Below are 25,413 nucleotides of genomic sequence, written 5' to 3'. Positions count from 1 at the left end.
ATACAGCTAATACTTCTGATTTATTGGTGTTATCAAATGCTTCCTATTCCTTTTCCCTTGAATGATGCATTAGCTGATGCATTACCTGGTTACCACAAATGAATGTCATGCTATACACACTACTGCTCTTTACAAAGTGATTTTTAAACAAGCCCACTTATCTTCTGTATAGATAATCAAAGTAATGGTAAGAACCATAAGGTTGGTTATAGGAAAAAGCTAATAAAACTCAAAGTGACTTTTGTCATGGCAGATTTGTGATGAATTTGTGAAATTTTTCATTTAAAACTGGACACGTGTCCCATTTTTAAGATTTACAATAGATATGCCTGCACTATGGACATAATCAGAAATTTGTTTATCCAATAAAATCTACGAATTTATCCATGTTTCATATGCCAAAAAAATGCTTACCCTCAACATAGGTCTGAAAGGATCTGCCAACTGTGAAGAGAAAATGACAACTTGGTTACATGCCTGTCACTCAGACAATCATTTTAATTAGCACATGCTTATTGGTTTATAATGAAAAGGTATTGAAATGCTGAAATTGTATTTTTAAATATAACATCTAAAAAAAAATTGCTTCCACAAAATAACATCCAATATAAACTCATTTAGTAACAGCTTCTTCAAATAATAACATTTACAGTTATTTCTAAAGTTAAATAATTGTGTTAGCAAGTATATTCATATGCATATATAAGGAAAATATATTGTTAAATTATATCTGCATCCTTCTACATTCTAGTCTGTATTTGTGTGATAGCCAAGGCCACTGGCTTGTTTTCTACAATATGCCTTTTTTTCTCAAATACATTGTGGGATGCTTGGCATTGACAAGTATGACATGCTGGGTTGTCAACACTTGACAGCTGCTGTTTTGATATTCAGAGATTTTTCAGCAGTCTTTATTGATGTATGTATTCAACAAGGACAATCTTTCTTAATCAGGACTAAGGTACTTACATGGAAATCGTGTGAGCATATATAAAAAAATGTTAATACAATATCCTTAAGAGATTATAATGAACAAAGGTAATTGAATTGAAATGTTTCCAGAGGCAGAAATATTTTCTTGGGAGGCAGAAGAAAGATTTCAAAGCACTTGGTTTTAGAGAAAGTCATACCTTGATTCAAACACTAAAAATATACATTTAGAACCAACTGACACAATTCATGTGCTTGCTGGCATGTGTTTTTATCATGGGCATGTGCCCTGCTCATTCATTTTACTCAGCACGTGTCTACAGGCCATATATGCACCTGACTCACTTATTTTCCACTGCACTGCAAGGTAATGAATGTATTGTTTATTACATGTGTTTTGGTGCACTGACAGATGGGTTCATTTGTTTAGGGATAGGGATGCCATTCAAAATGTATGTCAAAGCACCACCATACATATACACAGTGTACTGTGGTACTGCACATATTAGTGTATTCACAAAAATGAGTGACAAAGGCCCTTTTTACACGTGCTGTCTGATCAGGTCCGCATTCTAGTTTTTTAGGTGGACCCTCCATTCACCCCTATGGAGCTGCAGATGTCAGCGGTGACATGTCTAATGACATCCGCCGCTATCTGCTCCGATCCTGTCTGTCAAATCCAGATGAACGGTGGTCCTATTTTCCAACTATCTGGCGGATATAATCAGGTGAAAATGGACAGGTGGTCTGTTTTCACCCAACTTCCCAATAGGGGAGAGCAGGACTGGGTCCGTCTCCGCTCTGCACAGTGAGCGGAGATGAACCTGTCATCCGTCTGCTCAGTGGGGGTCAGAGAAGCGATTGTATGAGTTTCATTAGCCGACAGCTGGCTTTAGCCCATTCTGCTGCCTGTAAAAGCAACCCAGTGGCTAATTATGATACTGGGATGATGCATCATCCCAGTATAACCCCTTTAACCTGGCGATGTAAGGGTACATCGAGGAGGCTGAAGTTGTTAATTGGCACATACAGGCCAAAGGCAAATAACACGATCTACAGCCAACACTTTTTTATTTTTTGGATAGAGTAGGGAAGTGTTAAAATCCCTGTCAGTTTTTTTTGCTGTCTGTGTACCAAATTGCCTTTCACTTCCTGTCCTAGAGATGCAACAGGGGAGTCACAGGAAATCCTCCAAAGTATGGGGAAATTCCCTTAAACACTTGCCCCAGGAACAGGTGTCCCCAATCATAGGTTTTTCCCTTACCTCTCGTTTTTGGCACAACTCTAAAATTTGGTATCTCTACTTTTCAGTCACAATCACAAATATAAAAGTGCAAAAATAAACAGCAATCAATTGACAGAGGGTCTACTCTTTCCCCTCCAATCTAAAAAAAATGCTTTAATTAGATCTGTAAAGGACATATGAAAATGTTAACCTCTTAGGCCCTGTACACATGACCGGTTCATCCGATGAGAATGGTCCAACGGACCGTTTTCATCGGTCCACCGCTGAAGTGGCCTGATGGTCTGATGTGTGTACACACCATCAGTTCAAAAACCGATCGGGTCAAAACGCGGTGACATAAAACACACGACGTGCTGAAAAAAACGAAGTTCAATGCTTACAAGCATGCGTCGACTTGATTCTGAGCATGCGCAGGTTTTAAACCAATGCTTTTGTGTATTAACCATCGGTTTGGCCCGATCAGTCAGCGGTCCATCGGTTCGATTTTAAAGCAATTTAAAAAAGACCGATGGGCCGTACACACGGTCGGTTTGGACCGATGAAACTGAACCTCGGTCCATTCTCATCGGTTTTGACCGGTCGTGTGTACGCGGCCTTACAGACTCTTGGGCTATGCTTTAACAACAAATCAATAGTTAAAAAAAGTGGTTTGGAACACTGACAAGTGGCCACATAGCTCCTGCCACATAAGCATTTCAGCTGTAAAATATGCATGCTTAAATAAGGCTCCTGCAATATTCTGGAACAATGTTTGCTTGTAACATGCAGTATGTGGTTCAAAAAGAAAATGAAGAAAAAGAATGCCTAACTCCTTAGCTGTCAATGTACTGAAACTATATTTTCCACTGCTCACCCGCCACTTTAGCATTAATGACTGTCAGTCTAACAACAGCTGCAGAGGGAAGATGGGCACAGATTCATCTTCATACAATACAGAGAAAGAAAATGATATAGTTTTTAAAATGAAAATAAATACCACTTGCCATTGTCTGCATAGCTAAATCCTTTGAATACATACTCCTGTTTGTACAAACCAGACTTGGAAATCAAGAGACTCCAATCCACCAATTACATCAATATTTCATCAGCACACTCAATAATACAGCAGCTCTGGGAATACGGGACTGTATCATTACAACAACAACAAATACTGCATTTCATGCACAAACTCTTTCCACTCCATCACCACAGGGAACCTGCCTTGCTTTGGAAAGAAAAAAGCGCAATGGACAACAGGCTTATAGACAAAAAATGTATTTGTTACAGCTAGATAAAGACACTAATTTTCCTTCTGCATACAGTACAATACTGTCATATCAATCCACTGATCACAATTTACAGGTGTTTACAATGATACCCTCCTGCAAATTATCATAAAAAAAATGAACCAAAATTCCAAAACAAAGCACGCAATCCTATTTTTTGTTTCGTTATTGATTTAAAGAAATATAATAGATTTATTTAGGTGTTCTTTTTTCCCTTTATTTTCCTATTCTAATTGATTGGATCAGTTGCCCAGAGTTTTATAGCGTTGGCAACAGAACAATGATGGCTGTCAAGGTCAAGGGTCAAGCACAGACATAAGGCTTTCACCCTATGGCTGTTTTTTTAAGCCATGTGAGAAACATGTTTCTACCCCATACTAACAGCCATGTGCATTGCATGAGGTTGGGGGAGGGCAGTTGCAGGGCCCCCCATTCATTTGAGTGAGTCACATTCAGCAGGCGGTACTGCCAGTTGAATGTGACAGTAGGGATAATTTTTGAAAAGCATCCCAGCCATGGCATATGTAAACCCGCCCCTGCCCCCACCCCACCCCACTGCCCTAGCAGCATAAGTAAGAGAGGTAAAAATCTGTCTCAGCTGCTTATACTGCCCACAAAACAGTAGTGTAAACAAGGCCTAAATGTCAACAATATCTCCATAGGCTGAGAGAGGCCCAAACTCTGCACAGTGGTGGAAGCATATATCGACATGCCTGAAAAATTCTTGCACTGGAACTTTCAACCTATAGATTTTTAATAATTTATTGGTGTTTATATGGACATTATTTACACTTGTTGCACCCTTTTGTACCTTTCTTTCACAGTTGTATTAGTCACTCACTAATTTTTGGAGCTGCACTTGTTGCAATTTTTCATTGATAATTTTTCATTTTCATTATTATTGGCGCCATTTTCCACATTTTTCTATAAAGGGGGACAATTGACTATAATGCCTCGTACACACGGCTGGACTTTCCGAGAAAAAAAGTCAGACTGGCTTTTTTTCTCGGAAAGTCCGGCCGTGTGTAGCCTCTATCTGACTTTTTTTTGTCGGAAGTCCGACGGACCTTAGATAGAGAACATGTTCTCTTTCTTTCCATTGGACTTCCAACGGACTCACGGCAGACTTTTGCATGGTCAAAAGTCTGACCGTGTGTACAAGGCATTAAAGAACATTCTATGTTCCTGTTTATATCAAAGGAAAGGATTAGGGGATGAGTATTGTTGGCGGCACCACGTAGCTCAAGGGGAACAATAGTGTTCTGAAAATGTTTGCACTGGAAAATAGTGGGGTCAATTCATCTGTATAGGGTAGTCCTAGGATATTATCAGAAACATATTCAAATAAATTAATCAATCAGTCAACCCAATCTTTTGTGGGTCTGAAGTTATTTATTAACACAGGCCAAAATAATCAACCACACCATAATGGATATGCTACCAACCACACACTTCAAACCCATTGTATAAATAATGTTACCACATAGCCTGACTGAACTGGCAACCACAATGGCCAACAAAAACACATTTTACAGACTGCAGGATTAGTCCCCAAGTTAAACCCCATCACACTGACCATAGTGCAAGCAGTAGAAACACAATTTTGCATGTGGCATGGCAAGCATAGTTAGCCAATTAAACAGAGACTAGATCAGGACCAACATATTTGCTATGTAATTGAAAGAAGTAGAATCTGTCTACAGCCTACGCCTTCTATGGACATGTGGCTTTATAAGTATTTATTGTACTAAGCACTGGATTGACTCTTACTGGACACCAATGGAATTCTTGTTTACTTAGTAGCTTAGTTTACATAACATGATAATACCGTTTTTTTTTAAAGAGAAGCTAAATTAATATTATTCTACATATTGTTTTATAACTAGACTGTATTATAAATGCAGAATTATATCGGTAATAATATTAGTAGTCGTCACATTTCTAACTTAGAGCAATCCACCTATGATGAATTTTATGGGCAGAGCTATTGACGCAAGGAGAAACCAAGGAAGGGAGATGGATGTATTCAGAGTAGTTCAGTGTAGCTATTTGCATGATTGATAAACATGATCTATGAATGGAGAGGGAGGACCTATTAATCATCTGCCTGTCCTCCATTCATAGAGCATATTTCATTTATAGAAGCTGGCATGGACTGAGGGGGATTTTCTACTAAAAGAAGAGGAATCAGCACAAGTGTTAAATCCTACTGACCGTATGTTATTTCCCTTGTGCTGATTTTTCAGTTTTTTTATTTTATATACACTTAATGAGCTTTGGCTGTACTTCGCCTTTAAAGAGAAAGTAAACCCTGATGGGTTTTACTTCTTTCATTTGCCCCTGCAAAGTAAAAGCATAATGTGCTAGTATGCATCGCATGATCACATGAGTGTAGTTTGTTCTGCACTCCTGTGACCTGTTTTCAGCAGACAGTGGGCTGAAGTTCACTGTCTGCTGACGTCACAGAGCAGCTCCAGGCTTGGGAAAGATCACGACCATATGGTCGGGGTCTGCCCACATGCCTGGACCGGCACCTGGCTCAGTCTCCCAGCGACTGACAGTCACCATCTCTCTGCTCACGGAGCTGTGAGAACCAACCAATCAGTGGTATTTGATCGCTCGGTTCTCCGTGTTAGAGCCGGCGGGGGACAGATACAGCATTGGACAAATGCTGCATCCAGCTAGATAAGTATGATTCGACAAAAAAACGGATTCATGTACTTCTTTTTAAACTACAAGGATATTAATATTAGAAATGATCACACTTCAAGTCTATAGTTAAAATGGCCATTTCTGGCCAACAAAATAGTCCACATATGTTGATAATCATTTGTTTACCTGCCATACTACTGCAAACTGAACCTTATAATGCTATTATAACACACCTTTTCTATATTTTATCTGTTTCCATTATTAGATTTCACATGTCACCAAAATGGCGACAGCAATAAAGTTAATTATTGTAAATGAAATCATAGAATGTGGATTGTATGACAGCAATTAAAAGAGAATAGTAAGTACGAGTAGATAAAAGAGACCTGCATACATTCCCTCCACACAGTAATTAGCAGCAATACAGGCTTTTGGCGTGATTTGTGAGCTATTCATATGGATCAGCTTGAAAGAGACTGTGGAAATTCTTCTAATAATGATCAAGCTACTGACATTCTGTACATGTCCTGGAGATGCATATACCTTATATATGCCAAAAATTGCTATTTCTTGCTGACAACTAATTCAAGCATACTTCCCATGAAAAGCTGCATCCCTTGAGAGTCCAAACTGTGTTAGTCTTTGGTGTTATGGTATGCAGAAAAATTATGTCAAAAAGCTACACTAAATAATTTACAGATCGCCTAAACATGAAACTTTCAGTAGCTGCTCTACAGTAAAATAATCAGAGGTTGAAATGCACATGATGGTAGGAGAGTAGATTTGACTGGGTCAAGGAACAGCCTAGCTTACTTAAAGGAGCTTTAAACCCAAAAATAAACATTATATTGCAGATTATCAGTTCTCAGATGTGATGACTGCAATTGTTTCATTTTTTTTATGCTTTCTTTCTTCTAATTTCAACTGCTGATCTAGCCAGTAAGTCTGTTGTTTTTCAAAAGAAAAAGCTCTCTTGCAGATATATCAGTTACAGGGATGAGACAAACCATTTATCCCTGACAGGGGTGCTTCCAATGATCAGTTTTTATTTAATTATGTAAAATTATTATCCTAAAAGTAAACAACCAGTTTGCTGTAACTGTTTATAAAGTATTATTTGGAGTTTGGGGCTTTGATTTGTTAGTGTATTTAAATCTGCTAGTACATCCTCTCAGACTGACAATGCGGCTGTCCAAAGGTGCCACCCATGCTCATTCATCAAGAAGGGGGCACTGTAATACAGGAAATGTATTACTGGCCATATCACCATGTGAAAATAGAGGTAAAAAGCCGAAATTAAGAAAATGAATGCAGACAATACATCTAATGATTAAGTAAGCTTCAATATATTACATTTCTGGTTTTGGGTTTAATACCGCTTTAAATGAGAATGTGCATGAATCCTCAGGAGAAAGATCTACTCTCCGACAGCCTGAATTCGTAGTGATGGGTATGTAACACCACTTTAAAATGGTGGCTGTGTTATCTTCACTGGCATTATACACTAATGCTCTTTGTTAAGCCATCATGAAGAGTTGCCTTTTGTGCGCTCCTTGTGAGCGGTTTAAATATTTTACTGCAAAACTGAGACAATAAAATGGACTATGGGGACACAATGACCTTTTGGTTATGCAGCTTCAAGAACCATTCTGAATAAATTGTTTTAGAGGTATTTTATTGAGAATAGATAAGCTGTGCCTCTCCTGAATGAAGCCAACAGCTGTGTCTTAAATATATACCTAAGCTTCATATCGTGCATGCAAAGGAAGTGACATATTCTAAGCAAGTGTTAATTATCTAGAGGACATTTTACATTTCTAACGAGGACAAACCGCACTTTCTATAATCTTAATTAGCTCTTTAGTAATTTGAATCCAGTCCCTCTCATCCTTGCTGAGTTAATAATTTTCATTCCAATCCTTACTCTCAAGTTCTAAATATAATAGGAAGCTTGTCCTTTGAACACTAAATTATGTCAAACAGCCTATAGGATCCCCTGGTGAGCTCTGCAACCCACACTAGCATAAGGGTGAGCATCGAGTGACAGGAATAATGATAAAATGACATTAAAAATGATCAAGAAAGACTTCAGTCTGAGAATCAAGATAATATGGTACATGTCCCTTAAGCAAGAAAACAGAAACACAGTCTATGGAAAGCACAAGGTGTAAGGCTGACTAGCTCTTTGTGACAAGGACATTTATCACTCCCAGGAGGGCCAGAAAGATGTTGACATAATGGTGACACTAAGGACTGAGTTTCTCTCCCTTACACTTACCCTTGGGTCTTTCTGCAGCAGAGTGTGTGGGACAGTTCCAGGTCTAGCTCCAACATCAATGGGATTGGAAGTCTGAGAAAGAGACAACATGTGAAATTAATTGGAAATGACAAAATAGTTTTCTTCCCTGTGATACTTCGTATCTCTTTAGCTTGTGTTTGACAAGCCCCTCTGCTTGGCAGTTTCTTTCTTTTCTTTTTTTTCAGGCAGCTCAGGCCTAATGGTGTGTGACTTTCCTTGATAAGTGAAGCTCAACATCATCTGTTTTGGCAGTGGGAATGAGGGGCAATATTAACATGAATCTTTCTATGGTTCACCCTTCTGTCAACCTTTAAGCTGTAACATAAAGCCCTGGCCTTCTAAACTCCAGATCATACGGAAGGTTAGTATTACCTTTCCATAGGTTGTACACCCGTGTCATTGTACAATTCTTTATTTCAAGTGTCAGTAGGTTGAGTATCTTAGACATTATTCCCCTAGGGACAGTGATAATGAGAAAAGCTCCCATCTCTAACCTAGATGAAATTACACACGGATGCTTCAGCACTACCGCAAAGTTATCAGTTCAACTGCTCAGCTTCTGAGATGTCCTATATTGCCAATTACCACTGGGCTGCAAGCTCAGCTATATTAAAATGTTCAGCTTGCTAACTGAGTAATTTGTTTTCCTTTTAGAAAATGGATCTGTAGTCCCTTTACACAACATGATCCAAAACCAGTGACCAAAAAGAGATACAATGCCCATAGCTTAATGTATCATTAAACCTGTAAAAGCTGGTACCTTTTTACATTTACACTTTAGGATAAAAAAGGAAATCATACCTTCCTCTGGTCCTACATAATTTATTATGAACTTTGACCATCTAGCTAACAGGCTGCTATTACATTCACAGACCATTAAGGGTGCACATTGACTTTGAATATCACATCACGAAAGCAGGTTAAGTCCATTACAATGACCTTGGGTCAGCACTGTATTAGATTGCAAGTACAGATTGTACTTTCAGAGTCACTTTGCTGTCACAAGCAATGGAGACACAAAGAACACAAGTATATTTTGCTAAAGGATGGAATACTTAAACTGTAACGTGCTTAGCAATTAGTACTGAGATAGACAACTGATAATAAAAAGCTGTTTACTGGCTGTTTAGTGTCTAAAAGACACAAAAGCCAGAGATACAAAAAGCACATAGCATGGTAAATACAATTTATAGATCAATTATTAGAACATAATTTTATAAATTTATGTATATACAATATCATGACAACAATTGACTCTTACTGACATGCGGAGCATTGATTAACAATTTTTCTTCAAAAATAATATTAGTAAAAAGATATTGTGAAAATCAAGTAACAAATACCCTTTTAAAATCCAAATAGGTATTCAGAGGCCATCCAAACTCCAAGCCCATTTTTTTTTTTTTTTTTACTCTAATGCCGCGTACATACAGGGTTTAGAATTTCCGACAACAAATGTTCGATGAGAGCTTGTTGTCGGAAAATCCGACCGTGTGTGTGCTCCATCGGACATTTGCTGTCAGAATTTTCGACAACAAAAATTTGAGAGCTGGTTCTCAAATTTTCCGACAACAAAAGTTGTTGTTTTTGTAAATTCTGACTGCGTGTACACAATTCAACGCACAAAAATTCTACGCATGCGTATGTCACCGTGTTCTTGATGTTTGGAATTTCCGACAACAATTGTGTGACCGTGTGTATGCAAGACAAGTTTAAGCCAATATCCTTCAGAAATGTATCCATGGTTTCGTTGTCGGAATGTCCAATCGTCTGTACGCAGCATTAAAGTACTAATCCTCATGTCAAAAAAAAAAATGTCCCCATCTGTGTTCTATTGCAGAGATTTCCCTTCACTTCCTGTCCATAGCCAAACAAGAAATGAGAGGAAATCCCTGCAAATTAAAGGATCAATTCACCTTTTGACAAAAAAAAAAAGAAATGCACATTTGTTTGCCTGCAAAAAAAATGTGCATTTTTTTATTTTCTGTTTTGGGAGCCTGTAAAGCAGGGGTTCTCAAACCATGGCCCTCCAGTTTGTTAAGAAACTACAATTCCCATCATGCCTAGTCATGTCTGTGAACGTCAGAGTTGTACAATGCGTAATGGGACATGTAGTTCTGCAACAGCTGGAGGGCCATAGTTTATAGACCCTATTGTAAAGCATTGCACCTGCTATCAGCATATTGCTGATGCCATGCAAGGCTCCTGTAGATCTGTCAGTGTATCGGCTTCCTCGTACCTTCACCATATTCACAGAGCAGTTTTTTTTTTATTTTGACAGCTGGTGGGGGGGGGGGAGCAGGGAATGTGGGAGCCGGATCGTTCATAACATGTTACATGTTACACCCTGAATGTGGGTGTAAAATGTTATGAAAGGTTAAGTTTTTTTTTTCCTGCCTCTAAACATTGAGCTAAAAAAAATGCCTGTAATCGTCTTAATGTGTATGGACACATAGGATAACATTGAGCTGATTCTACAGACAGAACACATAACTCCTGTAGAAGCAGACATTTTTAAGCCAGTGTAGACAGTATAATGTCATACAACATAGAAAGAATGTCATACAAAATAGAAAATACCATTTGTTTGACATTGTGTATGTTTTAGAACAATCACATGACCTCAAGAATTCAATGCAATATTTAAATTTGATTTTACTTCTATTTTCTCAATGTTATCCCCTATATATGCAGATAAACCAACATTTTCTTACCTTAGGTTGAAATGCCCCTTGTAGTGATCCAAAGGGACCAGTGGGAGGAATCATGGGAGGAATGCCAGATACAGCTGGAGGGTATGAATGAAATAACTGAAAGAAAAAAAAAAGAAAAAACATAATTAAAAACAAAAATAAAAACAACATAGATAGCGATAAATCATACAAAACACAACACAGAGCCACAGCACCAGCGCAAAGCCAAAAGCAGACATTGATGAGCGTTGAAAAAATCAGTTCCCTCTGTCAAGCCAGGGAATCTGGCTTAATGGGGAACTTTAAGGGTGTTCAACATTAATTAGCACAGAAATGATACCCTTGATGAATTCCTTTCTTCCAAAATAAAAGGTGATTTTGTAATTATGAATTATTAAATTGGATTGAATGCCTAAGTGGTTTCAGAATTTAGAGTACATCAAAAGCAGGAGGGATGTTAAGCCAAATAAGTCCAAGGGAAATAGCAAGCTAATTAAAAAATGAAGCTTTAAGAGTGCCAGGATTTCACTCCATTAAAACTCAATTACTTTGTTAAAAGGTTTAATGGTGTTGTGTAAGAAATTAAAGAATATGCACAATTATGACTTCATTAGTCTGCTTTGCTGCTTATACTGTCACTGCTAATGCTATCTATGGGCCATTTAAGGAGCAGCTTTATTCTCAAGCAACAACGAGAAGTAGTTATGCTATAAACTCTCCATATACTAAAACGTGCATCCTTCCTTCTTTTGCTTCCTGACAAAATAATCTGATAATAATTACTGACCAATAAAAAAATATATAGGCCCGGATTCAGATAGGAGTTACGACAGCGTATCTCCGGATACGCCGTCGTAACTCTGAGTGTGCGGGGTCGTATCTATGCGCCTGATTCATAGAATCAGTTACGCATAGATTTCCCTAACATCCGACCGACGTAAGTCTCTTACACCGTCGTATCTTAGGCTGCATATTTACGCTGGCCGCTAGGTGGCTATTCCGTAGATTTATGCAAGGAATATGCAAATTAGGTAGATACGCCGATTCAGAAACGTACGTCCGCCCGGCGCATTTTTTTACGTCATTTACGTTAGGCTTTTTCCAGCGTAAAGTTACCCCTGCTATATGAGGCGTATCCTATGTTAAGTATGGATGTCGTGCCAGTGTCGAATTTTCGGCAATTACGTTGTTTGTGTAAGTCGTTTGCGAATAGGGCTGGGCGTAATTTACGTTCATGTCGAAAGCATTGGCTTTTTGCGGGTTAATTTGGAGCATGGGCACTGGGATACGTTCACGGACGGCGCATGCGCCGTTAGCCAAAAATGTCATTGATGTGGGGTCAGTCTTCATTACCATACAACATGCCCACTGCATGGAGAATTTGAATTCCGCGGGCTTACGCCGGACCACATACACTACACCGCCTTAACTTAGGGCGCAAGTTCTTTCTGAATACGGAACTTGCGCCCTAAGTTACGGCGGCGTAACGTATCTGAGATACGTTACGCCCGCCGATAGATACGCAATTGTATCTGAATCCGGGCCCCAATGTATATCTAATCTTTTACTTTCAGATTATTTGTACACTGAAATACACCCATTTTTAATGTTTACTATATTTTCAGATGAGTAATAATTTGGATCACTCTGGTTTTTAATGGTTGATTCCTGCCTACTTGACTGCCTACCTTCTAGAATATATGGCAAATTTAAATACACAGGTGTCCATATGCAAAAGAAAGGCTGTCATATAATGGGCAGGTTTGCTTGGAGAAACAACATCACTCTGATGGATAGTACTGGATAATTAAAGCTTGTAGAACAATGTTATATGCTTTTGCCCGATTTAAAATGTTGCTTCCATTGGGCTTTAACAGTCTTGTTGGTATAAATTATGGGCTTTAGAAGGGATACAATATTTATTTATTCTGGAAAAAAATGCTGCTTCAGGCTCCCCTCAGTGCTGACACCCATATGTAGGCCTAGAAAATTGGTCACATGATTTATAATGAAGAGTGGTAATGACTAGCCTGAATGCTGACTCTACACTCCAGCAGAGTTCACATGACTAAGTGCCAAGGTATTCAGACATGTGGTCAGTACTGCAAGGAACCTAGTTCCAAGAAATGTAACTTCCCAGTTCCTAACATTTAGGTTATGGTCTGCATTAAAAAAGGGTGATTCTGCAAAAGCAACATAAAGACATCAAAGACAATAAACAAGCCAAAAGTTTCTTACAGTAAAAACATAATTTTACACGGTGAATAGAAAAGGCAGGTGCAGTGATGTCTTTGGATATCAGTACTGATCACGTTGCTGCTACCTATTAGAGACCTAGCTAACATTTTCTGGTACCTCCTGCACATAAATGTCATGGCTGCTTCATGGGGGACTTCTCATCATACATCACCTTCATTAAATAGATGTGATGCCCTCTCTGAAACCATTGACATGCTTTGACCAAACTCCTTCCCTTATAATGAAATTATATTCCAGAGGAAATGGTGGTCAGTATATATTACCTATAACCTATAATTACCTATGACCTACAATTAACTGTCTTCATACATGTAGGGCTATACATAGTCCTAGGGATTTAATGAAATGATTATAAAGTTATTAAAAGCGATGTGTGTCGATTGTCAATATAGGGTGAACTACAGGTAACTGATATTTATTAGCACAATCGGAGGTTTGTGGCTCATTTACTAAATTAAAGGGGTTGTAAAGGTTATTTTTTTATTTTCTAAGTAGGTTCCTTTAAGCTAGTGCATTGTTGGTTCACTTAACTTTTTCTTCGATTTCCCTTCTAAATGTTTTTTTTCTTTGTCTGAATTTCTCACTTCCTGTTTCTCCTCAGTAAGCTTGCCCCATCATCTGAGCTGTTCTGGCTGGGGGTTAGTCAGCGTGCTCGCCCCCTCCCTTGGGACTACATCCCTGCGAGGAGATGGCTTGGATGATGGGGGCAAACTTACGGAGGAGGAACAGGAAGTGAGAGATTCAGACAAAGAAAAAAAAAACATTTAGAAGGGAAATCGAATGAAAAGGTAAGTGAACCAGCAATGCACTAGCTTAAAGGAATCTATTTACTCTGAATATCTATTCATATCAAATTATATGTAATTGCAAAACATTTTTTGAAAGCTGTGCTTTTGTTAACTATTGTGGCCAAAACAATTACATTTAAATTAAAAGAAAAACTGATAATTGTATATGGAACAGATGTAATCCAAACCTCATTATGCAGCCATACATACAAGGGTTGATTTACTAAAGGAAAACAAACAGTCTATTTGCCTTTAGTAAATCAACCCCACAGTCACACTTTTTGGTAAATGTGGGTGAATATAACCTAATCTAGAATAGCAACTGCAAAAGCATACAAAATCTAGTACTATAACCTAAACTTATGCTTGTTCTAAAATAAATTAGACATACCAAGTGTAATTGTATGCATAAGTTTAAGAACAGGCTTAATTAATAGACAAGTATGCTACCTTGCTTGCTTAAAATGTTTAAGTCAAAAACATGAAATGAATATATATCACTAGAATCAACAGCAAGATTATTAAGCCACAGACAGACCTAAGTACAACTGACCTATTCGCGTGACTTAAAGTAATAATCAATTTGTTCAAGTTAGTTCTCCTTATATACAGAATTGTCCATTTTGATAATATTGCTACTTTCAATATGGAAGGCGGGGAATTAAAAAAAAATGTAATGTTTCAGCAACCACTGAAACCCAACTGTGAAATATAAACAATTATTTTCCTACCATTAATAAAAGGATAATCAACCCCAAAACCAATGTTTTGGTGGCACCTTCATGGGGATGGCAGAAAAAAGCTTCTCAGAGAACCTGTTGCCCTTTTCCCAATTTCTCTTATATTCCATTTAATGATCATAAGAGAAAGTGATGCAGCAAAATGTTATATGAAGAAATTCCACTTGCTGAACCAATGTAACAGGAAATGGTGGCAGAGGAAGTGGCACGACAGATATATTGCCCATGCTTGTTATTGACATGTTAATGCTCTTGGCAACTCTTGGTAACCATCAACAGTTTCTCCTAACTACCTCTTAGATTTCCATTAGCAAACCCAGTAACTCAATTAGAATCCACATTTGCAATGTAATTCTTCCAGGTTTTGAGACATCCATAACAAAATCAATTCCGCAGTGCTGAAAACTATCTCATCATACATCTCTTCATCTCCCTGGTTCAAACAATTCTTTTGAATCACTGCTCACTTCCTTCTGCTGGAGGCTTTCATAGGAAAAGGTATAACTTAGTAGCTCAGGATAAAAAACCCTTTTTATTGCTAACTCCGAGCCAAGAAGTAATATATTGCTATTTTATTTATTTTTCCATCTGCTGCACACCAGATATATGCCTTGCATCACACAATTTCTGCAAATCTTTAACAAATCTAAATACTTTGTTGGATTATAGACTTTCCATGTGTTGCAGCCATCATTTGATTTGGATGCGAATAACTTAAATTTCATCTTGTAAGTTTTATAACACCCATGAAATCCCTATTTAAAATTCCTAGCTGATCATTATTCTCCCAGTGGGAACAAGCTCACGCTGTATGTATGTCATCTTTCTCACAGTGAGACTCCTTGTACAGTTTATGAGCACTGACAAATTTTGATTAAAAACAGGATAGTGCATCTCCAGAAGAAATGAATCACATGAATGAAGCTCGTATATTGCCAAAGCTCAAATGATTAGGGGAAGCGTTGAAATCTTGGCAGGTTATTGTGGGGTGATGTTTGCGGCATGCTACAGACAGAGATAAGCCAACATTTTAACACAGCACTTTTAAACTCACACTGTGACGGTAGAAGGGGTCAACTTTTGTAGGGAATTTGTCAAACTGCAAAGGGATCAAAGCAAATGGTTATTATGTGTCTTGGTAAAGTGTCTATAAAGATCATGATTTTATCACACTGTTTAACAACCAGCAGCACTAACAGCAGGCCCACATACAGTACTGTGCATTGTGAACAAGCACACGGTTTAACCTACAGCAAGTAAATAGCAAATCTATTATCATTTCTTCTTGATGGTTTTATGAGATAAATAAAACTCTGCACTGAATGTTGTGCACACAAAGACATTTTTATGTCTGCCTTGTATTTTATTTTTATGATAAAAGATGATCCCTATAAATACATTTCCCCACTATAACATTATAATGTTGCAGCGAGACTGCTGTAGTCACCCAAGAGGTGCCTTGTAAGGATATATAGGATTGTGTTCAGAAATAAGCATCTCTTTTATGACCTTTTTACTGGCGTTGTTCAAACACAGGCTTGTTGTTATTTATATATTGAGCTGATAAACTGGAAGTCCATACACAGAATTGTCTGTGCACTAGAGAACTGGTGAACTGATTTCAATGAGTATCTAGCACATCTGTAATGTTTATTTTTTACGGTAAACCCACACCACTCTTTGTAAAAAGAGGAAATAAATATTTAGCTCTAAGGTACCCAAATAAATTAAAGTGAGTCTCATAATTATTTACTGTCTGTGAGGTATAAGCAGACACTACCAGGCTTCTTAAGGGAAACGGACATCAACCAGGTTAGAAAACTATGTCTGATTACTGTTGTATTCCCCTTATATGCCTAAGCTGACCTGAGGACAGTACAAATGCCTACTGCCTCCATTTTGCTGCCCTATCAATGGCCAGCTTGCATTAAAGGGTCCTTATAGGGATATATAAAGTCTCCATTGCAGTAAAAAGATATAAACATAAGTCTGGTTAAGGCTAAAGAACTGCACATAAGAGATTCAACATACTGTTTATGTGCACGAGAAGTTGTCTGATGACCTTTCCTATTAAGAAGGTCACTGGCAGCCTCCCTGATCATCAGCAATGGGCTGAGGCCCTCATATTTCCTTCATCAGCTATCAATAGAAAATGTTTATGCACATTTCTGGCCTTCTTTCAGGCACTTGCAATACCTCTACCACTCAGTGCACATATTAAAAATGTTTACACAAATAAATTGTTTTAAAAATGTACGGTAAAACAGTGACAACAATAATTTATCTCTCAGGGAACCTAGTAGGAAGAATCCCTGTAGTAGCTTAATCTCCAAGTTTCTACTGGAAGTGGAACTGGTGTGAAATTAGGAAGTCTTAAAGCGGAGGTTCACACAAAAAGTGAACCTCTGCTTTTTGGATCCCTCCCCCTCCGGTGACACATTTGACACCTTTCAGGGGGGAGGGGGGTGCAGACACCTGTCTGAGACAGGTATTTCCACCACTTCCGGGTCTGATCCCCGCGGGGAATCCAGCCTGTGACATCACTCCCCCCACTGTCTTCTGGGAAACACTGTTCCCAGGAGAGAGCGGGGACCAGTGATGGCGCGCCACGATCCTCCCGCATGCGCAGTAGGGAATCGGGCAGTGAAGCCGTCAGAAGCAGACGAGGACCGAGCGATTGCTCAGCCTCGGCTGCTGACATCGCGGGCGCGCTGGACAGCAGCTGCCGTATTTGTAGCTGCTGACTTAAAAAAAAAAAAAAAAACGGCGGAACCTCCCCTTTAATAAGGATTTTTTTTCCACCTGTGTCCTTGAAGATTATAAAAAGCCAGTCTATCTAATTTACCAAAACATAAAATAAACTGAAAAAAAGTGTTTTGGGTGGAGTCAGACTTTTTATTTTTGGTGCAATGTCAAATCTGAAACACCATATCACTTGCTAACTGTAATCTATGAAGACAGCCCAACATCTACTCATTCTCAAAGGAAAAAAAAACTGAATCAAAATTTCTTTTGAAAATTAGCAAAAAAAAAGTTAAGGTCTGATTAGGGACCAAATAACCTAAAATAGCAGTTGACATAAATCAAGGAGACCAAGGTTACAATAAAATGAATAGCCTGCCCAGTTCTCTTGTAAACAGAATAACTGATTTATTTTTTACTTCCTAGGCAACCTTTAGCATAAATATTGTCCATCATTGTATTTTTTTAATCCTACCTATATTTTGCTAAGCAAAGTAACAGGTTCACTTTACTGGAAGCATTGCAAGCAACCAGTATTTAAAGACTTTCAAAGTTTCCAGCTCATTAGCCAGGAGAGTTTGATACATTAACCCCTAAAAGATATGTTTGTATTTATCTCCTAATAGTGCTATATTTTATACCATGGATCTTATTTATTTATAGGATAGTGATTAGTTGAAGTTTTCTTGTCTTTATTCACACAATAGTTATTTTCAGAAAAACACAGGAATTGGCAACTACATGAGGAAAACAAAGTGGTTGAATGTCTTATGCTCACCCAAATCTAAAAGTACTGAATATTTTTCTGGGCTCCAGAAAAGATGATAACTGATTGCTTACACTGTCTGCTAAGCAAGTTGGTTACCCTTTATAGCAAGTGCAATGTATGTTTTTGTAAGAATGCGTATGAAGCACCTATGTTTCTGTATCAGTGTTGCTAATGTTCTACAGAGACTGTACCATTATTCTTCCAAATTACTTGGACAGGTAATTCCCACTAATTTCTTTACTGTCACACAACCCCCAAGACAAAGATCAGCAGTCATGTACCTTCTAGGAAATTAAATTGTCAATGCTGAATAGGGCTGACCAAGTGTCAAGTTGTAAGTTAAGTCTTTAGCATTTGTCCTCCCATGGTCCCTGCTGAACCAGCCAAATGTTGATGCATGTATGACCAGTTTAGGGCTTAGAATCCACTGTACTAACTGCTAATGGGTTTTTGTTTATTTCCAAGCAATAATTTAATCCTTATATGCTAAAATAATAAAGCTCTGTCTGCACAAACATATGGAAGCATTAATCCTGCAAGATATGCCTGAAGATCTACATTAAATCAAACTGTATCTTTCTGACTCTCATTATTCAAATAAATAAACTGTAAACTAAGCTCCCCCAATAAATATTAGTAAAAGTAATATAAAATAGCTAAATCTTTCACATCTGCCTAAAGTATCATATTTCTTTATCAATAGCTTTTTCTGTTGAGTTACTTGTATCATGAATTGAGTATAAATCTCTGGTTCAGCATTCAGGAGATTATAAATAACGATCCTTATAAAAATACGTTGTTCTTATTTTCTTTTTAAAGTGTTATATTTTATATCAATTGTCTTATTTATCTACAAAATAGTGACTAGTTGCTGCTACTGTTGATCGGTTGTAGTTTTTTTTATGTCTTTGTTCACACAACAGTTCTTGCAAATCAATACAATAAAAAATATTTCTGGAAGTTTTTGATAAACCCTTTGAAAGATGAGTAGAGTTCACCATTGGATGGAAATATACATCTTTTGAACCTTGTAACCAATGACAGTTACATGTAGAAAAACTCCTTTGAGAAATTCTGATCTTAAAAAAGAAAATATGCCTCCCCTGTAGGAACTACAGAAAAATGTACACTTCAAAAGTGAGTAATCCAAAACACAAGCTGGCTTAAAGAGAAACAATAATAATATCATATACAGATGTACATGGAAAATGTTCAGGACCTAATCTGAACCTAAGATATTACAGATAGAAGTCAAAACATAGAAGAATGTTTTCTTGCATATAGTAGTGTCTGCCCAGAAATCCAGCAGAAAACCCAAAAGTTATCAAATATATAGCCCATATTGGCTGAGCATTTACAATAGTATATCTGGTACACAACAAATGCAGCCATATTGTATTTCACTTCTCCCAAGATATGTGAACATCTACATATTTAGGATAGCTTATATTAATACCTCACTTGCCTAAGACAAATTCTGTTTTCATTTATTGGCCCCCATAATTACCAAATGATGCAAACAAATACAGTACATAACATACATTATTCAATATGCACTGTACTGAAACTCTTGGAACAAATCTGCATAGTCAGGCCACAACTGTCAATAACTGAAAACTCATAAAGCTGCAATTTTTCTGTACTAGAATTTAAAGTAGCATGAATTGATCAGTATCAAAGAGGTTATCTTTGATACCATTTGTATTTTTAAACATAAGTATTACAGTAAAATGTATTTATACAGTGCCATTAATACAGTGCCTGTCATAAGGGCACTACCCATACTGAAAATAAAAGAGTTGTGTTCTACTTATCCTCACATTTCTGCCTGGAGTACGCACCATGGGCGGTGCTGGAGTTGGCATGATGGCAGTTGGCGGGATAGCATGCGGAAAAGGTGTAAAGGTGTGCTGGTGTGTATGCTGATGAGTGTGCTGGTGCTGATGCTGGTGCTGGTGCTGGTGCTGGTGAAACTCTGTCCTTAGGTATGGTGGTGGGCCCAATGATGCTCCACGATCTGCACTCTGAGAAGCCAAAAAGCGTGTGTTCAGTTCCTGTCTGAGAAGGTCTTGTTCTGAAAAATAACAAAAGAAAAATACATTAGGTAATACTGTATCAATTCCCTAAAATATAGACTGACCTGTACTGAAATTATTTTATAAAGTGATGAATTTCATTTTTATCAGTAGTACCTGAGTAAGTGCTGTTAGCTGGGTGTCCTTGAACTTGAAGGGCCCCTGAAGTCAGTGGTGGTGGAGGAGGTAAAGCAGCAGGTGGGGCAAACATATTTGGGTGGTGCTGGTGTGCTGGAGGTTGGATGGTGGGTGTAAAGCTATGTAAAGGACTGTGACTTGGTAAAGACAGAGGATACGGAGAAGCTGAAGGATGATGAGACAGGTGAGACGGTGGCACTTGACTTTTGGCAGGAGTACTACTTCTGCTGCTGCTGTAGAAAGCAAAAGAATATAAGTAGGTAAATAAGCAATAAAATAAGACTACAGCACAATGTATAACTTGGAGGTTGATTCATTAAAACTGGAGAGTAGAAAATCAAAGCTGCTACCAAAGTGGAAAATACTGAGCATTTTTGTTACTAAAGTGTAACCAATTTTCACACTCAGACCACAACTGGCTAGATGTTATGGTAAAAAAAAAAATGCAATGCCTGTGACTCAATGAGCTATTTAGAAACTGTGTTGTCACTTATAGATTCTTGCCTTCAGATCACTGGGAAAGTCTAATAAGGTTGACAATATGAAAAGTCAGCATTAAGGACACAACGAATAAGGAAATAAAATATTATCATACTACTGTATGCCACCAATGCTACTCTGAAGAAAAAAAGAAAAATACACGATTGGCTATCTTCTTGGAAGAAATATTGCTAAATAACTGGTCACTTCTATTCAAATAGCATTTGTCTGTGTCAGAATTTTGACCATAACACCCACTATACAAGCTGCAGAGGAAGCTTGCTTGACAAACTGTTCATTGAACTAGACAGCCCTTCCAACAATATACAGTAAATGCAGGTAAATGGGCAGAAAGTGTTGACAAGGGGATACTTTCTTGGCGTGAGCTAAAAAGAAAAACGAAATGAAAACTTTCTAAGAACTATGACCCTTTCTCAAACACAATAAAAGAAAGTTGATGTAACAGGATACAAAATATATACTCAATATTAACACATTATTAATAAAAACATCAAGGTATATTCAGCACTAACAAACAAAACTCCAATGAAAACTGGGAAGATTTGGCTTGTAAGTAACAGGAATCAAAAACAATATAGTGAAACATAAACACTTCTTCTAATCAATATAGAAAATAAAAACCTAAAATCTTTTAGTTGTTTTGTCAATTACTGTATAGCACTGAAGTCAAGATGACTGTCATACAAGTAAAAACAATGAAATAGAAAAACCAAAAAGCTGCTAACAGGCATAAAGTGTACCTGTAGTAGGCTACTGATCAAGCTCATATGACCAAATCTGGGACTTTTCTAGCAAAGTCACAACACTTCCTGGTAGTGTTAGGGTTTACTGATTCCCTATCACCTCTAATACATGTCTAGTCATTACCAAGGTCAGCTGCATCACTGGATAATAGCAATATATTTTCAGTAGGGGATGTGTAGGGCAAGCTACGACAGCACCAGAAAGTGTCAGATTTTTCACAACCATAAGAGTCATGATTTAAGAAGGAAAGGGGGATGGGGATAGTCAGATACCTGCAGGTCATTCCAGGTATGTGTAGGCACCACTGAGTGCTTGCACTTCATAATTGCTGGCAGCTTTATTTATGTGACAGTGACTTAAAGTTACCCTTTCTAAACAGCATCAAGCTTTTTCATTGGAATGAAGCTCCTTTAAAGCTGTTGACAAATAAGGCTAATGATATCTAGTACATGGCGGCAAACAATATACTGTATATTTATTAAAGCAATGTTTCAACAAACCTTAAACTGTTCACACTTAAGCTGCTGCTGTTGTAGTTGCACAAGCTCTGGGGCAATGACTGAGAGGGAGGTCGAGTTTGAACTGCTGGAGAGCTTGGATGAATAGGTTGTTGAGGAAGTGGCTGAGCCTTTTGTGGCAGCTGCACTTGTGGCTGAGGTGGCAATGCTGCTTCTTGCTCTAGAGAAGAATGAGGAGGCTGAGGAGGCTCCTGCTGTGTTTGTGTTGGTGTCGCTGAAAGGGAGATTATAACTGGTCCAGGAGATGAAAGACACGGTTGTGCCTCTATTTCTGGCTGCACTGCAGGCAAAGATGGTGGGCACAGGTCCTTACACACCACCGTCTCAAACTGCAACTCTTGAGTGCTCTCCTGGCTCTTCTCTTGACTTCTCTCTAGTCCCGACACTTTTGGTAGAACTGGACCTGAAGCATCTTTGCTACTATTTGTTGTCAGTAAACTGACACCCAACTCGGAATCTGCACAAAAGAAAAAATACATTATTATAATCAATGTCCTCATAAAAAAAAAAAAACACACACATAGTTAAATATTAGATACAACTGAGAAAACCAAAAAATACATAAATATATATTTGAAAACCAGATACAACTTTCAGCTTAGGGGGACATTGTGATGCAGTAACCAAGGACAGCCAAAAGGCTATGAGTTGTGATATAATGCTGTATTTTCACATTATACTGTATATTAAACATTATGGGCCAGATTCACGAATAATTGCGGAGGTGTAACATAACCCGTTTACGTTACACCGCCGCAAGTTTTCAGTGTAAGTGCCTGATCCTCAAAGCACTTACCTGGAAACTTGCGGCGGTGTAACGTAAAGTCGTCCGGCGCAAGCCCGCCCAATTCAAATGGGGCGGGTACCATTTAAATTAGGCGCGCTCCCGCGCCGGACGTTCTGCGCATGCTCAGTTCGCAATTTTCCCGACGTGCTTTGCGCGAACTTACGGCAGCCCGACGTGTTTGTGAATCGCGACGTGCGTAACGTACTTACGCCGGGGAAAAAAAATTCAAAAGCGACGCGGGAACGACGGCCATACTTTAACATGGTGGAGTCATTTTACACCATGTTAATAGCACACCTAACTTTGCGACGGGAAAAAAAGATTTGCGCCGACGTAACGACGGGAAAAACCTTTGTGGATCGCCGTAAATCCTCATTTGCATACCCGACGCTGGAATACAACGCAAACTCCCCCCAGCGGTGGCCGAAGTATTGCATCCTAAGATCTGACGGTGTAAGTGAATTACACCTGTCGGATCTTAGGGCTATCTATGCGGAACTGATTCTATGAATCAGCTGCATAGATACGACAGGAGATACGACGGTGTATCAGGAGATACGCCGTCGTATCTCCTCTGTGAATCTGGCCCTATATTTCCAAAAATGCAGCCAAGTAAAGGTTTTTACTTTTATGGATACATTTTTATAAGATGAGCCATGTGACCTTCAACTGGTTTTAACATATATCCACGTGGCCAAATCTGAAATCACTAGATGTTTGATTTGCAAACCAAACATCTTGATCGCACCTATAACAAGACATCTCATGGCAACATTTTCTAAGCCAGAAGACTGTTCATCTACAGGATTAACCTTTGCTATACACAGTCAGTAATTAATCAGTGTATGTTTAACAATGCATCACAGTTCTGTCAAATTCGATTTAATTACTGAAAATATAGTTCTACTACAGGTAACTAGGCAGTTTGAAACACAGGCCCAGCCTTAACGCATATGCAGATGGTAAGAAAAAAAACATATGTGATAAAAAGGTAGCCATGTACGTGGCTACTCAGAAAAGTGGTTAATTTTTTCAACACACATGAAAATTGCAATATGTGAACTAGCACTTTGCAAATGGATGCATTTACATTATGATTGGTACATAAAACTATGTTCAGTTCAATAGGAAAACATTCCATTGTCTCTTTTGGGGGATGATCATCTAGAAACATTAATCCCTAGTGCTGAAAATATGTGTGATTTCACTGCTTATTCTCACATACTGTATATAAATGAAAAGCTGCCTGCTGATATAGATGTGGTTTTAATGCCAAAATAAAGCCATTAGCTTTTAGTATGTTGCTAGTTATGTAGACACACACCTTAAAACATAAAACTTTTGAAGGAACTATGCCTGATCCACATCTGCCTATTGTTAATGATGAGAATACCAAGCTTATAACAAATTTAAAGTTACATTTGGTTATCTATTGTTATCACAAGTAGAGCTTTTACTGTAACGCAAAAACATAAATAAAGACATATAGACATATATATATATGAACTAAAATATTCAATCTACATGGCTGTCAACCCGAGTACAACACCTAAACCTAGCACACTGAAGCCGGTTCACACCTTGTGATGCACATAACTGCATTACAATGGAAATCACATTATTCTGTATGGTTCCCGCTTACATCCAATGCAGCACATCATGGCACGGTTTTGGAAAAGGTGCCAGTGCTACTTTATTGTAGCTTGTGGCCAATTTTGGCCCCATAGACTGGAAATACATAAAAAATGCATGTACATATGTTTTTGGTGGGCTTTTGCCAGCGTTTTGTGTTGGTTGCTAATAGCTATCACCCACCGGTGTCCCAACAACCAGTTATTCATCCTTGCTGTCTGTCGGGAATTCCCAAGGACACCTGTGGATGTCATTCGGCACAAGGCAAGAGATGAAAATGGTCGTGTGTCAGCAGGCGGAAGACTCCTTTTTTTGCAGGTCGACAACCATCATTCATTGTGATTGTGGATCTACATCGCTTGATGATGTGATTGATGATGAATGTACAACAGGGGACATTTTTTTTAAAGGACTTGTTAAAAACTGTTTTTGTTTTTTTGTTTTTTTAACCACTGACTTTTTTTGTGAATGAGTAGGAGTACTATGTACCATATACTCATTTATATAGGTGGAGAGCCTATTTGTAGGGCCCTCTTATCATTAAAAAGAGGATTTCAGATTCCAAAGAGCCCCCCACCCACAGACCTCCACAACCATCAGGCCAGGGTTGTGGTTAAGAGCGCCTTGTCCCCATT

The 25,413-nt window shown here is 38.2% G+C and overlaps 1 protein-coding gene across 4 annotated transcripts in view; it reads right to left on the bottom strand.

Moving 5' to 3' along the window:
• AUTS2 (activator of transcription and developmental regulator AUTS2) overlaps nucleotides 1–25,413 on the bottom strand; it is a 1,792,651-nt gene that overhangs the window by 19,888 nt on the left and 1,747,350 nt on the right. For 3 of the 4 annotated variants that reach the window (XM_040336745.1, XM_040336743.1, XM_040336746.1), the window contains 7 exons: nucleotides 22,342–22,816; nucleotides 20,576–20,829; nucleotides 20,204–20,457; nucleotides 15,927–15,971; nucleotides 11,107–11,202; nucleotides 8,372–8,443; nucleotides 415–444 (listed from right to left, as the gene is read on the bottom strand). In XM_040336745.1, the coding sequence (XP_040192679.1) occupies nucleotides 415–444; nucleotides 8,372–8,443; nucleotides 11,107–11,202; nucleotides 15,927–15,971; nucleotides 20,204–20,457; nucleotides 20,576–20,829; nucleotides 22,342–22,816 (1,226 nt within the window). The remainder of the gene's footprint in view (nucleotides 1–414; nucleotides 445–8,371; nucleotides 8,444–11,106; nucleotides 11,203–15,926; nucleotides 15,972–20,203; nucleotides 20,458–20,575; nucleotides 20,830–22,341; nucleotides 22,817–25,413) is intronic. The other variant, XM_040336744.1, reaches the window with a different exon arrangement.

Source organism: Rana temporaria, chromosome 2 (assembly GCF_905171775.1).
Source record: "Rana temporaria chromosome 2, aRanTem1.1, whole genome shotgun sequence".
Lineage (NCBI taxonomy): Eukaryota > Metazoa > Chordata > Amphibia > Anura > Ranidae > Rana > Rana temporaria.
Note: the sequence above shows the minus strand (reverse complement) of the source record. Positions and strands in the feature narration are given on the sequence as shown.